Source organism: Gobio gobio (genome assembly GCF_949357685.1).
Source record: "Gobio gobio genome assembly, chromosome: 21".
Lineage (NCBI taxonomy): Eukaryota > Metazoa > Chordata > Actinopteri > Cypriniformes > Gobionidae > Gobio > Gobio gobio.
The window spans coordinates 33,182,515-33,200,895 of NC_137117.1; the positions used below are offsets into that span (position 1 = coordinate 33,182,515).

The 18,381-nt window shown below is 44.7% G+C and overlaps 1 protein-coding gene across 1 annotated transcript in view; it reads left to right on the forward strand.

Moving 5' to 3' along the window:
* The window catches only part of edn3b (endothelin 3b), a 35,815-nt gene extending 20,848 nt beyond the window's left edge, over window positions 1–14,967 (forward strand). The window contains exons 3-4 of the mRNA XM_079801867.1: window positions 10,247–10,387; window positions 11,097–14,967. Of these exons, the coding sequence (XP_079657993.1) occupies window positions 10,247–10,387; window positions 11,097–11,136 (181 nt within the window). The 3' untranslated portion in view covers window positions 11,137–14,967. The remainder of the gene's footprint in view (window positions 1–10,246; window positions 10,388–11,096) is intronic.
* The last annotated feature ends 3,414 nt before the right edge of the window (window positions 14,968–18,381 follow it).

The window sequence follows — 18,381 nt, forward strand, 5'->3', positions numbered from 1 at the left end:
CCCAACAGACATTATACTGACTTTAAAGGGATAGTTCACCTTGAAATTAAAATAAAGTCATCTTTTACTCGCCCTGCTGTTGTTCCAATGCCCTAGGTTTTTCAGTCTTGTACGCGCTCCTCCATAAAATGGCAGTGAATAGCGACCAGGCTAAAACATTATGTAGCGCCCCCTACCTGTCTTTACTCTATTTAAAAAAAATAATCTTGTGTTTTTGGAGTTGTGAGATCCAGGCGATCACCGGGCACTCACCGCTCATAACCCCGGGCGTGAGCAGCCTTTCCTCGGCTAGTCCTTCTGACGTTTGCCGCTGGCTCTGATGTCCTGTAGTGGTTCGTCTTGTGTAGATCTAACGGGCGATCTTTGGTGCCATGAATCTATAATTTGTTGTCTGCCAAATCGTTTTGACTGAGGGCAAAGAGAAGTTTCATAACGTCTCGGTTACGTATGTAACCCTCGTTCCCTGAGGAGGGAACGGAGACGTACGTTAGTGACTAACGAATGGGGGTTTCGCTTAGAAGCCAATCATCTTCAGAGAATTCAACAGCGCCCAATGGCAGTGCCAATGCCATGGGCATGCGGAATTTGCATGCGTAACTCCGCCCCACCTCGTGGGTATATAAGGAAGTACGCTGGCAACATCGCATTATGTTACTGCTGCAGGAGCCAAGACTGAACTCGCGTTCCAGGCAGCACAGCTGACGTGGCAAAGGAAACGTATGTCTCCGTTCCCTCCTCAGGGAACGAGGGTTACATACGTAACTGAGACGTTCCCTTTCGTTCAGTCACTACGACGTACGTTAGTGACTAACGAATGGGGGTGCCAATACAACAACGCCACTCAGCTGTCGTCCAGTGCCCTGGGTAAGTGTGAGTACCCTGTCGTAAGACTAGTACGGACGAAGGACTCCCACTTAACACAGGATTACCAAGGTACACTGGGAAGCATATCCCAGTGAGGGAATGCCAAGATGCCTCCCCTTAGGGAGGGCTTAAGAACACACATATGACCCGCTAAGGGCTGCATATGGAAGATCTCTAGGGTACCAGCCGAAGGTGGATTTTTAACCCTAGCGTTGGCAGGGACTTGCCAAGGGAAAGACACCTGCTCGCTGAGGAGGCTTACGGTGGAAATACTCGTGTGGGGGTCGCCGGAGGGGAACCATGCACACGGAGCACCTGGCCGGACATGAGGGTCTGGGCTCGAAAGGGCAGACTGAACTGATGTCGGCGTAAGCAGTGCTGGAGGAGCTCAGGGCTCTCGGGGAGCTCACCTGAGGGAAAATATCGCACGTATCCAGTCCTTGGAGTGGAATTGCGAGCAAGCGAAGACACCTGAGCCTGGCCCATTACCGGCCACCCGTAGGGGCGAGTACATAGTTGGACACTGGCTCCACTCGGAGATTGTAGAATCTGGCGAATGTGTTGGGTGTCGCCCAGCCTGCAGCTCTGCAGATGTCTGTTAGCGAGGCGCCATGCGCTAGAGCCCAAGAGGAGGCCACACTCCGGGTGGAGTGTGCCCTCACACCAATGGGACATGGTCGACCTTGCTGCTGGTAAGCCAAAACAATGGTGTCCACTATCCAGTGAGACAACCTCTGCTTTGAGAGAGCACTTCCCTTCCGCTCTCCACCATAACAGACAAAGAGCTGGTCTGAGGTCCTGAAACATCGCGTACTGTCTACATAGGCGCGGAGAGCGCGTACTGGACAGAGCAATGCCAAGGCTGGGTCTGCCTCCTCCAAAGGCAGCGCTTGCAGGTTCACCACCTGATCTCGGAACGGAGTGGTGGGAACCTTGGGCACATATCCGGGCCGGGGTCTCAGGATCACGTAAGAGTTAGCCGGCCCGAACTCAAGGCACGCTTCGTCAACCGAAAATGCTTGCAGGTCCCCGACCCTCTTAAGCGAGGCCAATGCGGTCAGCAGAGCCGTCTTCATAGACAAGAACTTAATCTCAGCCGACCGGTCCGGTCTCAGAGGAATAGGCCAGGGAGGGGCTGTCGCAAGGAGTAGAAGTTCTGAGAACCAGGTCTGGCCGTGCCAATACGGGGCGACCAACATGACCTGCTCCTTGTCCTCCCTGATCTTGCACAGTACCTGTGCAAGGAGGCTCACTGGGGGAAACGCATACTTGCAGAAGGCGCTGGGGTCCTGTCCAGGAGCCCGCGGCTGCTTGTCCATTGCACATGGCACCCCAGCCCGTGGATGATGCATCTGTTGATACAACAACATGCCTGGAAACTCGTTCTAAGGACACTCCGGTCCGCAGAAAACTGAGGTTCGACCACGGGGTGAACGTCTGTAAGCAGGCCCGAGTCACTTGTACCCGGAGCGTGCAAGACCGCCATGCCCATCTCGGGACTCGATCGCGTAGCCAGTGCTGAAGCGGTCTCATATGAAGCAATCCGAGCGGCGTCACCGCGGCTGCAGATGCCATATGCCCCAGGAGCCTCTGAAATAGTTTCAGTGGAACCGCACTCTTGCCCTCGATTTGACGAAGGGAAGTCAGCAGAGACTGCGCGCGCTCGCTCGAAAGCTGCGCGCACATGGCGACCGAGTCGATATCCATACCGAGAAAAGAGATCCTCTGCGCGGGGCAAAGTTTGCTCTTCTCCCAGTTGACCCGAAGGCCCAGACGGGCTAGGTGATGAAGCACCAAATCTCTGTGTCCGCAAACCTGCTCTCGAGAGTGACCCAGTATGAGCCAGTCGTCGAGGTAGTTTAGGATGCGAACCCCGTGCTGCCGAAGGGGCTCAAGGGCTGCCTCGGCAATCTTCGTAAAGACGCGAGGGGACAGAGATAGCCCGAATGGTAGAACTGCATACTGATATGCCCGCCCCTCGAAAGCAAACCGTAGGAACGGTCTGTGTCGAGGTAGAATGGAGACATGGAAGTAGGCGTCCTTCAGGTCGATCGCTGCAAACCAATCGTCTGGACGAACGCATTCGAAAAGGCGTTTCGCTGTCAACATCTTGAACGGAAACCGGTGAAGGTAACGGTTCAAGACGCGCAGGTCCAGGATCGGTCGTAGCCCACCGGTCTTTTTGGGTACAATGAAGTACGGGCTGTAAAATCCGGAATTCATCTCGGCTGGAGGGACAGGTTCGATCGCACCCTTCGCCAGTAGGGTGGCAATCTCCGCTCGCATGACGGGGGCATTGGCCCCGATCATAGTGGAACGGACTCCCCGGAAGCAGGGAGGAACCTGCGCGAACTGAATCGCGTAGCCGCGCCTGATGGTCCGCGCGACCCAGCGGGACAGCCCTGGAAGCTGAAGCCAGACTCCCAGAAACTGTGCCAGCGGGGTCATACGGATTACAGACGTACCCGGTGTGGGCTTGCAGCGATGCAGCGTCACCGGCCCGGACAAGGGAGGCTGAGGGGCGTCCCGTCGCGGGGGCACGGTTGACTGCTGCGTCCTGACAGAGGAGACCAGGGAAGGACGCATGTTCCACTGGGGTCTGCTCTGCCAGGAGGCTGGCGACGGAGTGGGATGCGAGTGGCGGGACCTGTGGGTGGCGCGCACCGTCATCACCGGACTCTGTGGGCTCAGGGATGGGAGTGTTAATTCTTTCTTTGACCAAATTAGGGTGCTGCTGACCCGAGGGCCAGCAGCTGAACAAAGGATTCTCCCCCGGCCCTCCACCGGGGGAAGGAGTGGTCCTGCTACCATCTCCTGGAAAGAATATTCCATCCCTGAGCCATCCGTCTCAGGAACGCCGCTTGGCCTGGCGTTTAGCGGGGCGGGCTGAGCGGATTGTGACGCCTTCCTACGGCGACCTCTGCCACCTGGCCCGGGTGAAGGCTGCTGCTTGGGCCGGGCGGGAGGGGCGGGAGCCTTAGGAGGGCGTCCTCGGCGTGGAGCAGACTGAGGCGACTGTGCCGGCGGCTGGGTGGAGGCAGCAGCTGGCCGCCGGGGCAGTACGTGTTTTATAGCCTCAGTCTGCTTCTGGGCGATTGAGAACTGTTGGGCAAAGTCCTCAACCGCCCCGCCGAAGAGGCCGGCCTGGGATATGGGGGCATCGAGGAACCGGGTCCGCTCGGTGTCCCGCATATCGGCCAGGTTCAGCCATAAGTGACGCTCCTGGACCACGTTTGTGGACATCACTTGACCCAGGGAGCGTGCGGTCACCTTCGTCGCTCGGAGAGCGAGGTCGGTGGCGGCACGCAGCTCATTTAAGAGCCCCGGATCAACTCCACCCTCGTGCATGTCCTTGAGGATCCTGGCCTGGTAGACCTGGAGGATCGCCATGGCATGCAAAGAAGCGGCAGCCTGCCCCGCGGCTCTGTGCGATTTCGCCACCAAGGTTGATGTGAACCGACAGGCTTTGGAGGGGTGCTTAGGATCACCGCGCCAGGTTGAAGCGCTCTGAGGACACAGTTGCATCGCAACAGAACGTTCAACTGGGGGGACCCCAGTGTACCCATTGGCCGCCGCCCCATCGAGGATGGAGAAGGCGGAGGAAGTCGTCGAACGGTCACGGGAAGACAACGGGGACTTCCAGGACCGCGCGAGTTCCTCATGAAGCTCGGGAAAGAAAGGTATTGGGGGCGGGGACTGACGGTTGTCAGCGCGCGCTCCCAAAAACCAATCGTCGAGCCTGGAGCGTTCGGGACAGGGCGGAGGGTTCCACTCTATCCCTAAGCTCGTGGCTGCCTGAGACAACATGGCTGTCAGCTCTGGGTCCGACTCGGGCAATGCTGGCGCGCCCGAAGGTGGCAGCACAGCCGAGTCATCATCCTCAGAGGACTCGAGCCCACCTTGTGATGCGGTGACCGACATCGCATCCTCCTCCGGAGCGCCAAACGAGATGCGCGGGGGGGCAGGAGCCGGCCCCGCGATCTGCGTCTGAACACTCGCGGGTTGCAGTGTGCAAGACGGGGGTGTGGCCCGAGGCATGAGCGTCGGGGCTTTGTTCCACACCGTAACCGTCAGGTCACCCTGACCACCAGCCGAAGTACTGGGCCTCTGGGACTCAGTAGATCGGGGTGTGGTAGAGGGGACTCTCACTTCATTACGAAGGTCATGGAGTCTTGACCGCAACACCGCGATGGTCATGTTCCCGCAGTGGGAACATGACTCATCCACAAACGCTGCCTGGGCATGTTGAAAGCCCAAACATACCAGACAGTGTTTGTGCCCATCAGAAGAGGACAACGACCGGCCACACCCAGAAGTACACGGACGAGACATCCTGAAAAGGACGCGTCACGTGTAAGCTCTTTTATGAGAGGAAGCTTCGCAGAGAACGCCGAAGCGCCCAGGGACCACACACCAGCTGTCTATCGGACCACTGCGCAGATCAGCAGGCAGGCAGTATGATGATCACTGGAACGCGCCGTAACACCAACGTCTCTGGAAAGCTGCTCGTCTCGAAGGCTTGTCGAAGACTCAGATCAGGCTTGAAGGAGTGAAGAGATACTCTTGGCTCCAAAGCAGAAACATAATGCGATGTTGCCAGCGTACTTCCTTATATACCCACGAGGTGGGGCGGAGTTACGCATGCAAATTCCGCATGCCCATGGCATTGGCACTGCCATTGGGCGCTGTTGATTTCTCTGAAGATGATTGGCTTCTAAGCAAAACCCCCATTCGTTAGTCACTACGTACGTCGTAGTGACTGAACGAAAGGGAACTTTATTTTTTAAGGATATTTAAATACACATGCAGTGAAGATAATGTAGGAGTTGCCTGGACCACATTTATGTGGCTATTAATGTTTAATACGTTCGTACGACCAAGATGGCGGCGCGAGTAGATCGCGAGGCTCAGCGTCTCTCCAGATTCTGCAATTTTGCGGTATTTTTCTTGTTCATCTCGGGTCTGTTCGTACAGAACAGTTGTGCTTTTACATCGTACACCCGTTGTGAGCTTTTGGATATTGGTTTGCGAATTTCCGACAGTTTTATGGACAATCTTCGACTCCTTCCTGAGATCGCTAGGACGCCCGAGGCGATGCGCTCTGCCCGGCCGGGCGGAAGTGCTAGAAGGCGGCGCTGTGATCATAAACAAAGGCGGGGTAAGCGTGGAGGTCTAAGAGCTAAGCTAAGGCTAACTCCTTACCGGCTCTCTTTACCCAGCATTTTCCTTGCCAATGTACGATCGCTAGTGAACAAAATGGAGGAGATTCGACTCAGCATTACACACAGTAAGAAACTTTTGAACTGTAACGTCCTAATCTTCACTGAAACCTGGTTAAACAGCGGAATACCGGACACCGCTATTGAGCTAGCGGGACTCCACACACTCAGGGCGGATAGAACACTAGATGGCTCCGGTAAGAGCAGAGGGGGTGGATTGTGCATTTATATTAACAAAGCTTGGTGCACAAACTCTGCTATTGTTGGGAGTCATTGTTCAGCTAACCTGGAGTTTCTCATGGTTAAATGTAGACCGTTTTATCTACCGCGGGAGTTCACCTCCACTATTATCACTGCAGCCTATATTCCCCCGGATGCTGATGCCAAGCTTGCTATGAAAGAACTTCACGCAGCCATCAGTAAACAACAGACTGATCACCCGGAAGCTGCGTTTATTGTTGCAGGTGACTTTAATCATTCAAACCTAAAGTCAGTGCTACCCAAGTTTCACCAGCATGTTTCCTGCCACACCAGAGGAAACAAAACCTTAGACCATGTTTACACAAACATGGCTGGCGCTTACGTTGCGACACCCCTCCCCCACCTGGGACAGTCAGACCACCTCTCTTTGTTTCTATCACCCAAATATTCACCCCTCATCAACCGTGTGAAGCCATCAGTAAAGACCATCAAGGTGTGGCCTGCGGGGGTTGATTCCACACTCCAGGAAAGGTTTCTAAACACAGACTGGAGTATGTTTGCTTCTCAAGCCACCAGTGGCGCTCACACGGACATTGACTCATTCACTTCCTCTGTATTGGATCATATCAATACCACCATCGACAGTGTTACAACCCAGAAACAGATCACCACATACCCTAATCAGAAGCCTTGGATGAACAGGGAAGTTCGACTCCTGCTGAAGTCACGCAATACTGCCTTCAGATCAGGTGATGCACAAGCCTACAGTACATCCAGAGCTAACCTGAAGAGGGGCATCAAAAAGGCCAAGCACTGCTACAAGCTAAAGATAGAGGGTCACTTTTCCAACTCTGACCCTCGACGCATGTGGCAGGGCATCCAGGCCATCAGTGACTACAAACCCCCCCACTCCACCCCCGCAGCCACTGATGTCAACTTCCTGAACGAGCTAAATTACTTTTATGCTCGTTTTGAAAGAGACAACAGAGAAACTGCCAACAAGCTCAAACCCTCAGCTGACCACCCACCAATCACACTCTCCTCCACAGATGTCTGCAAGGCACTGAGCCGGAACAGCGCACACAAGGCTGCTGGACCAGACAACATCCCTGGACGTGTGCTCAGGGCATGTGCGGAGCAGCTCGCTGGGGTTTTTACAGACATTTTCAACCTGTCTCTTGCCCAAGCAGCTGTACCGACATGCTTTAAACGCACTTCCATTGTGCCAGTGCCGAAACACTCTAACCCGAGGTGCCCTAATGACTACCGCCCTGTAGCACTCACACCCATCGTTATGAAGTGCTTTGAGCGGCTGGTCCTGGAACACCTAAAAGACTCTATACCATCCACATTGGACTTACACCAGTTTGCCTACCGCAGCAATAGGAGCACAGAGGATGCCGTTTCCATGGCACTGCACTCTGTGCTCACCCATCTGGACCATAAGAACACGTATGCACGCATGCTGTTTGTTGACTTCAGCTCAGCGTTCAACACTGTCATCCCATCCAAGTTAATAGCCAAACTTGGAGACCTGGGCATCAACACTTCAATGTGTAACTGGATTTTGGACTTCCTAACTGACAGAACCCAGAATGTTCGTTCAGGATTCACCTGCTCCACATCCATCACACTCAACACTGGTGTACCACAGGGCTGTGTGCTAAGTCCGTTTCTCTACTCCCTCTTCACCGCCGACTGCAAGCCTGTGTATGGATCTAATTCCATCGTCAAGTTTGCGGACGACACTATGGTGATTGGGCTCATCAGCAACAACGATGAGACTGCCTATAGGGAGGAGATCCAGCACCTGGCCACATGGTGCGCTGATAATAACCTGCTCCTCAACACCACCAAAACGAAGGAGCTCATCGTGGACTTCAGGAAGGAGTCAAGAGGCACACACATCCACATCAATGGAATGGCTGTTGAACGTGTCTCCAGTTTCAAGTTCCTGGGGATCCACATCTCGGCGGACATGTCGTGGACGACCAACACCTCCAGCCTGGTCAAGAAAGCTCACCAGCGCCTCTTCTTCCTGAGGACACTGAGGAAGAATCAGCTCTCCTCGGCTATCCTGGTGAACTTCTATCGCTGCGCAATAGAAAGCATCCTGACCAACTGTGTGGCAGTGTGGTATGGGAGCTGCTCTGTTGCGGAGCGCAAGGCACTGCAGCGGGTGGTGAAAACTGCCCAGCGCATCACAGGGACTCCACTGCCTGCCATCGAACACATCCAGAGGAAACGCTGCCTGCATCGAGCTCGCAGCATCCTCAAGGACTCCTCTCACCCAGCCCACAGACTGTTTTCTCTCCTGCCCTCCGGCAGGCGTTTCAGGATCCACAGGACCAGGACCAGCAGACTAAAGAACAGTTTTTTCCCCAGAGCTGTCTCTTTATTGAACTCAAACCCCCGTTGATCCACTTCCCTCATAAACTGATAACTCTCCTACACTCTAAAAAAAAAGGCTCGTAATCATAGGGGAACCTTTTTTAGTGCTATATAGCACCAATTTTGGTGCTTCAGTGGTTCTTCAGCGGTTCTTCAGAGGTGCTATATAGCACCTTAGTCAAAGAACCGGTGAAGAACCGCTGAAGAACCTCTGAAGAACCGCTGAAGAACCTCTGAAGAACCGCTGAAGAACCACTGAAGCACCAAAATTGGTGCTATATAGCACTAAAAAAGGTTCCCCTATGATTACGAGCCAAGAACCATTTTTGGTGCAATATAGAACCTTTTTTTTTTTAGAGTGTACCTCACATCTTCCTTCACTTTGTTATTTGCACTACCGACTGTTTATCACAGTAACAACTGTTTACATATGCATCTTGCACTGCCATATCTTAACTGGATTATGCTCATTTGCACTGCCGACTGTATTTATAGTACCAATGTTTACATTTGCATTTTGCACTGTACTTCTAACTGTAATATGCAACCACTTTCCACTGCACTTTACACTTTTTTTCCGGATAGCTCTGTCCATAATTTATTGCACTACCCTAATCCACTGCTATTCCTCATATTAGCCTAGCATATTATTGTATATCTCTATCTGTAAAATTCTGTTTATAGTAATAGCCATCTGTATATTGTATTCATAGTACATATTCACCTGTAAATTCTGTTTATAGTAATAGCCATCTGTATATTTATTCACTGTACATATTCACCTGTAAATTCAGTTCTGTTTATAGTAATAACGTCTCTCTATTTATACATATTTATACATATTCAGTACATATCCATGTCCTGCACTTACGCATCCATTGTATATCCTGCACTTGCTGCTATTGCACTTCTGGTTAGACCTAAACTGCATTTCGTTGCCTTGTACTTGTACTTGTGTAATGACAATAAAGTTGAATCTAATCTAATCTAATCTAATATATATTTTTTATGAAAGTTAAAAGAGGCAGAGTGGTGTCTTATGACATATCTCTCCATATATTCAAGGAGCGCCTTGAACATGCGTCTATTTCGCTTCAAACGCTCGATTTCTACGCGCGTCCAATTCGCCGCGGACGCGCGAATGGATTCAAAATGTTCACGCGTCAAACTAGACGCGATTTTGACGCTCTAATCGCGTTTGGTGTGAACGCAGCATTACAGTGTAAAAAAACTCAGTATGCATGAAACAGCATTTCACCCCCCCTTTAAGTCAGTTGAATAAAATTTCACCATTAAAACTGCTTAAGATTTACCTTAAGAACTGAAGTTTTTAAGTTACAAAAACAAAGAAATTGTGCAAAGAAACACTTTTTTTGTATAATCTTTTATAATTTTATTATAATTAAATTTGTATAGCAAATTTTTGTTAATGTGTAATTATTTAATGAAAACATTTGGTCATATGACATGAAATGATGAAATTATTATGATAAATGATAATGATAAATCATATGACTATAGTGAAATGTCCAAAATAAGAGTTTGCGTCTGTTCTGTTCTCGTGTCTGCAGGCGCACAGTTCCGTATGGCATATCAAGTTACCGCAGCCCTCAGCGATTGAGACGCTCCAGTGGGACAGTTGCGGAGGTGCTTCATCGCTGCACATGTGCAGACCACAATGATAGCCAGTGCTACCACTTCTGTGATGCAAGGTACACAAAACTATTTAATAAGCAAATTAATCTCTATTTATTTATTTATTGTATTTATTTTTTTCCCTATCCTAGTCCTAAAACGTCTACATACACTACCGGTCAAAAGTTTTGAATATTTTTTAATGTTTTTGAAAAATGTCTCATATGCTCCCCTAGACTGCTTTTATTTGATAAAAAATACAGTAAAACAGTAATATTGTCAAATTGTCAAAAAACATTTTCTACTGTAATATATTTTAAAATATGATTTATTCATGTCTTCAGTGTCACATGATCCTTCAAAAGGTGATTTGATGCTCAAGAAACATTCTAAAGTTTGGGTACATGTATGATTATAATAATAATAATATTAATAATAATACTTTTATTCAGCAATGACGCATTAAAATGATTAAAAATGTGACTAAGACATTCATAAAAAAATTTAATTCTAAACTTCTAATGTCAGACAGATAAATACTATGGCAATGACCACTCACATAACGATGCTTTACATAGAAAGTCTTTTTTTAAACACAGTTGCAGAAGAAAGAAAATCTAATGGTGTGATAGAGGGTGAATGCATAATCACTCATTTAAAAAATTGCCAAAAAAGAGGGAAAAAATAAATTAATAAATTCTAAAGAAAACTGTTGCTGATTCTGATTTTCAGATTCCATTATTATTCAGTGTGTGATACTTTATGGTTCTGTTTTGAATGATAAAGAACACAGAATGTTCCAGACAGAAGACTGAGAGGACGTTAACCTTCTCGTCGCACCTCAAGCCTCTGAGACCAGGACTGATGATCAGCATCAAACTGAGCACCTAACTAGGTACAGGTTTTGGATTTTTACAGATGTGGGGCAAAACCTACTCCACATTCCTCGACGTGTTATATTTCTTGGAACAGCCTTGGCTCATCTGGTCCACAGTAACAAGTGAATTCTTTAGAAAACTCTTTGCAGATTTCGGAAGCATGTCTGTGTGGCACCCACATCTTTGCTTCATGGGTCGCTCAGTTTGACTTTACACTGACTTTACACCAAATGCAAATATTCAGTGGACAGCCTTGCAGTATTGGAAGTAGACCTGTAAAACCGACTCTGCATTATCTCCACTTTGTGGATACATTTTCAAAGATTACACAGGGGGATTATTGAGTGAAGATGGGGATGAAGTGGGTCATGAATTTTTACGTGTACTGAGGCTCCTTTACTTTGCCCGATAGAGGAAAATGAAACGCTTAACATTGTTATTGTGGATGAACTGTTAGGAACTCTAAGTCTCCAGAGAGAAAGATTGGCTGATTAACCACCACAATTTTTAACCTCCACATAATAACCTTTACATTTTTGCTCACTCAAGCAAAATGTATCCCGTCTCCTCAACAACTTATGACATTTTATATTCTTCAGATGTCTTTGAGCTCCAATGTTATTCATGCATGTAAGAATGGGTCAAGAGACACAAATACTGAAAGCTGAATACTATACTAAATGGTCTACTAATCAAATACTATTCTAAACTTTGACCTGAGAGTTTTATTTATTTATTTTTAAGTACCTAAATGTTTTATTCACCAAATCATTTAACCCTCTGGTATTGTTCATTTATGAGTCACACTTGTGGTGTTTGCGGTCAAAAATGTAACCTTTTTTTATTTTCAGTTTAAGTTACATCAATGTAATATATTTTTGTTCAGTAATATTTTTTCTTTTGTTTTTTGAGAGAATTGTTACTAATTAATATTTATGCAATAATTATGATAAATTTCCCCCATTTTTTCCTAATATTTAAAATAAAATTTTCAATGAAAGCAGTATTCCATGTTAAAATAGAGACAAGGCCTTTAAAAATCGAATTTTTAAGGAAAATTAGTGTAATCTGGTGGGAGTAAAAAAACATCTGTAATGCCATGTTGTAACCTCTAGATTCCTATATAGCTCTTAGTAGTGGGAAGTTCGGATCATTTTACTGACTCGGATCTTTGAATCTTGTTCAGGAAAATGAACTAATCTTTTTTCAAGTCATTTCGTTCATTTCAGCAGAATCTAATTAAAATGTTACATGCTACTTTTTTCAACACATTTAGTACTTTTGGAATAAAAAATAAACTATAAGCTAATACAGCCATGGCCAAACTTTGAGAAAAGTTTGAGAAAAGAAAATATTAATTATTTGCTTAAGCTGGGTCTTGAGGCTATGTATGCACTCTGTTAGTTCACCTCACCTCCCAATCCAAATCGTTCTTTCCTGTGTCACTTCACATTTAAACACGTCATTTCCCTGGAAAGTTTAGTTCACCTCTCGTGTCTTGGGTATGAGCCGTTAGTTCCGTCATCATGTCTGATCTGGGCCATGACAGCCTCATATGTAATACATGCGTCCGGAAAGAGAATTGATTAGTTCATCTCTCGAGTCTTCGGGTTTGAGTCATTTGTTTGTCAAGTCCCAGCCCCATAAGCAAGGCTATGCAGTCACCAGAAACAGAAAAGATTAGTTAATCTCTCGAGTCTTCAGGTTTGAGTCATTCGTTTGTCAAGTCCCAGCCCCATAGGCAAGGCTATGCAGTCACCGGAAACAGAAAAGATTAGTTCATCTCTCGTTCGAGTCGTTCGTTCTTTTTTCACGTGACTGCTTCCCGGTTCAGTGTCTCGCAACATATACATTACAGTCATATTATTGACTGCATGTTGTAATATATTTATTATTATAAAATCATCAGAAGATATGTGCAATAAACATTTGTTATGCCTATCCGTTCTGAACAACCCAATGTGTCCAGGCTTCATATGAAAATCAATTATTATACTGGCTAAAAAACTGAACTAAACAAACAAAAAAACTACTCACTTGTTTGTAAGGATGGTTGTGAATTAACCATAGACTGTAAAGGAATTAACTAATTTCTGTATCCAACACGGCTGTCACGTCACGTGACAAAAGAACGAGACTCGAGAGATTAACTGTTTCTGCATTCAGACTATGGGGACTTGAACGAATGACTCGAACGAGAAGACTCGAGAGATGAACAAATATTTTCTGTTTCCTGAACAGAACATATGGGATGTTGCGCATGCGCAGTCAACATAAAATGAATGAATCGCTCTCTGAGACAACCCGTTGTTCTCGAGTTATATTAAAGATTCGTTCAAAATGAACGAATCATTCATGAACGACACATCACTAATAGCTCTATATAAAGAGGCTTATGAATTCTATACTTGTTTTTAGACATTTAGGGCCCTATTTTAATGATCTGAGTGCATGGTCTGAAGCGCATGGTGCAGGTGCACTTAGGGCGTGTCCAAATCCACTTTTGCTAGTGTAGCGAGCTATGTGCAATGAACCAATCAGAGTCTCATCTCCCATTCCCTTTAAAAGCCAGTTGCACTTGCATCATGGCGGATTCACTATTTACATGGTGGAATTTGCGAGCGAAAAGACTAAACACTTCTCCAGAGAGGAATCCTTTTATTATTAATATTTAAAAATGTTTGTGTGCTTCTGCGCATCCCTGTGTGTGTAATAAGCAGAGTGTGCACGTGGTGTGTTCCTGCCTATAGGCGCATATTACTAACACGCCCTTTAAATAACACAAAAAATACTGCACTATTGACTTTAGACCAGGTTTTTGTTGGTCAATGGCACAGTCGTTTTCAGTTCCTCAAAATAGCAACGCGCCAACAATGCGCCTGAACCTCGTTTTCAGACCAGCACACCCATGGGTGAACAGATATGCGCAAGTGCATTTGCTATTTAAACAACGTAGTGCTGGACGTGAAAATGATAATTGCGTCGGGCTGAAACTAGAAAGTACTACAGTCACACCTGAACACAGAGCAAGGCGTTTGTACATTTCTACAAAAATGTAACAAAACTGAACAGAAATATTTTAACAGAGCTTAATCAACCTATTATTTGAGTCTTCTGGCTCAATGTTGCCATATTACTACAGCCACACCAGTTCATTTGTGTGTGTATAATAGTGTGTTGTATGTGTGAGTGTGTGTTTGAGTGGGTGTGTCTGTTTTGTACTCTGCTGTTTTAGAGAGTAACCCCTTCACTGCACACTTTTTGTATATTGCATATTTTTTTGCCAGTGAGTTTCGTACCATTGCGATTTTTAGAAAATGTGGGCGAACACACATGTGGGGGGGGGTATGGGGTCTAAAATGACCGAACAACACCAGAGGGTTAAAGAGACCGGCATTAATGGCTTGTTGGTGATAATAATTTGTTTGGTTTCACTATTACTCAATTTGCACTGGTATAATTTGTATTTGTAAAAGCTTTTATTATATTGTCATTTTAGACTGATATTAATGACAAGCTTGATTTATTACGAATCACTGAACTTTTAACAGTTCTGTATCATCCAAATATTGTCCTTAACCACTGTTTCGCTTTCAAACTAACTGCAAGTTGCTTTGGTTTTTAGTTTTTCTTTAACAGTAGGATTGGTGAATTGGCAACTCATTGGAAAAGCAGTTGTAAAACGATGTTTAAATAATACTTTGTTACAAAACCTGTTGTAAAAAACACAATTATCAATCATTTTACAGTACATAAACTATGGAAGCTTTCTGCTACGGAATAAAAAATAGAAAAGGTAATTGCAACTTTTTATTCTTTTTTTTTCAACACGTAGTGTATAGTATTTGATGATCATTCATTCTATAAGAAATGCCCTTTTTAATTTAAAAGTTTGTTTATTTGCAGTCTGTTTCAGCACTGGCTTGTTCGTCAGATTTCTTTTGATATTTACTGGTAATTTCACCTGCCACTTTTCAATGTTTTTTTTCTGTGCCTGTTTGTAAAGGCTTTTGTACATCCTGTAGTTTAGACAATTGGGCTTTCTGATATTAAACTATATCAGTATGCCCCTCTGCTTGTCTTGAAACTAGGGTTTTGGTTTAAGCAGTGGAAATTGTGTGCTTTGCATTATTCATGCAAATCCTTAAACATCATATCAGAGACCCACAGTGTGTCAGTTATGGATGTTACCAAAACCGAAATGTTTCAACAGCTGTAATTGGTAGAGATGTTGGATGATATATAGAAATTGTAATTATAGCAAAGAATGTGCTGATGGTATTCTGTTTTTCAATGACGTTCCATTCATGAACAAAAACATCTGATTTTGTAAGATGTGGCATCACATTTAATCTTCGTCTTTGGATATTACATAGTTCTGTGAGGCCAGCTATACGATGTGCTGTTGTGGCTTTAATAAGTTAAAGGGATATTTTGGATTAAATAAAAATACTGACGGCCTCTGTGACATGCTTACACGTCAGTTTGTAAAAATGAAGACAATAAGTGTTTGATGGTTACACATTACAAGTTACATAATCCGATTACTTTTTTCAAATAAATAGTAAGTAACAGATTACTTTTATGTTTTCAACAAGTTACTTTTTCAAATAAGTGACGTAAGTTGCATTGTTGTTCCATGTATTTACTGACAGCTCTCCTGTTGTGAGAAAGTGCAGAGGCATTGTGTGAACATGATGGTTATTGTAGTTCTACCAGAAAGACTCGGGAGGCCAGATGAAGTACAATGAAGTAAACAAATTTATTAACAGACCAGCAAGTATTATATTTAGAGTTTCCTTGGCGTAGGCCCTGTCCGTAGCTCTCGTCTCGAGGGTAGTGGACTCTCCATTTCCAGCCTGAAGATGAAGGCAGGGGCGCAGCCGACCCCCTGGGAGGTATAGGCAGGGACCATCCTGGTGGTGGAGGGGAGGATGGAGGTAAATGTTGCTGTCAGCATCTGCAAACTCAGACATGTGTAAGTACCGATCTTTTATACTCCGAGTATTAGGACATGATTGGTTAGGTCTGATTGTAATAAGCGACGTAACATTGAATCTTCCTGGCAGAACTTACTCGCAATTTACTCAAATGCAACTCAAAATATTACACAAACTATAATAAAATGTTAAATTATACTTTATTTAATCTCACTTTATTAACCAATGTCTTTGCTGTTGTCCTTCGATGATCCAATTCAACCACACTAATATCAAAAATAACTAGATAAGCATCACATTTCTATTAATTTTTTTTCTTTTGTTTTTATTGCTGAAGAGTGTTGAACTTTCTTCTCCGGCGTCCTATTCTTCTGTGATCCAGAATGGCAGCAGCTGAAAGGTTTGTTTGAGCTGTTCTCTACTATACAGGTGTAAATTTACATTTCCTTCAGCCTGAGGCTTATTCATTTCACTTTTGGTGTGAGATGGCTTTTATATTTGCCAAAAAATGATTTTTTTTTGTTAAGAAAAAACTAACTATCAAGCCCAGCCTAGGTGAGAAAAAGTTATGTAATGCATTACTTTTAAAAGTAACTTTCCCCTACACTGACAATGGAAATCTATACCTAAACAATGATTTAGCCAACTTTACGACTCAACACTGCTTGCAAAAAATCGAGTAATCAGTAAAGCTGGGATAAATCACAATAACACACCTGTTATGTGGTCGAGTTTCTGAAATACTGGATCCAAAGTGGATCAGTTCTAATATCACAACTGAGAAAACATTTCACACCCTTTTGCATACTCCTCAGCTAACTATGCTAATGTTTCACTTATAGGGACTTTACTATAATGTATTGATTATTTCAACAGAGCTCAATCACAGTCCTTTTTCAGGTGCCTGCACTCAATACAGTCCCAGCATGCCTCTTGTTTTCATCCATGCTCCATTGCACAAGTGGAGCGTTTTAAAAACAAGGGCAAGGTAATTGCTTTTAGGCATAAAGGGAATTTTTGATCCTCTTGTGGCAATCTTTCACAGACAATTAAGCATGTTGTCTTGATGATCGACAGCCTCTGCGGCAGGAGCTATCAAATTCATTCCAGAAGCAGCTGACTGGAGCAATTTCATAACAAGTCTCTGGGCCTCAGATGCATGGTGCAAGCTTTTGTATGATATATAATCTTTGCTTAATAGACAACTAAATACAATATATGATGTTGAGGGGCATTAGAAGGAGAGATTACAGATCCATGATCTATATTCACTGCAGTGTTAATGGCGTAAACAGAAAGTGTTTACTGTGAGTGCTGTTGACTGAGAAATTCTAGTGAGATGTGACAGTAATGAATTATTGCTCCCACGGCTCCAGTTCAGAGATTTACATTTTAGATCATTCTCTGAACATTTATCTTCAGTATGTGATGTATTTCTGCGTGAAACAGGGCGTTCAAAGGGGGAAATGCCTGATTCTATCCATCAGGAATGGATTGTTACATACCACAATGGAGCCAAGTGATTTAAGATACATTTTTTATCAAAGATTCTGAAAACAACTTTTCTTTGGAATACCGTGCGCTGATGAATTGTCCACAACCATTATGTTTTAAGCAGGGTTTTGCGCCATTCAGAATTCCTCAATATGAATTGAGGTAGCAAACAGGATGGTAAACTGCACTTCAAATGTGTATGAATTAGTATTAAAATTAAATCAAAATGATTTGAAAGAATATGTCAAGACAAACTTTGAACATTGGCTTGAACAAAGAGTTTTAGATGGAGAAATTTATATTTCGGGTTTCGGTCTATGTACGGTTTTTGAAAATGTTTTTATGGTTCTTATTCTCACCAAGGCTGTAATTTGATCAAAAATACAGTAGTATTGTGAAATATTATTACAATGTTTCTTTTTAAATATATGTTAAGATGTGATTTATTCCTGTAATGGCAAAGCTGAATTTTCATCATCAATACTCCTGTAGTGTCACATAGTGTTGTGATGTAATCAAATTACTTTTTCAAGTAACTAGTAAAGTAATACATCACTTTATTATTTTTTTATTGGGTTTTCCTCAGAATATTCAAACTCAAAATATTACGCAAACCTGCAATAATTAAATGTTACATAACACAAATATCCTTTATGTATTTAATCTCACTTTATTAGCCAACGTCTTTGCTGCGGACCTTCGATGATCCAATTCATAATAAGCAAAAATTACTTTAGATAAACATCACATTTGTGTTTC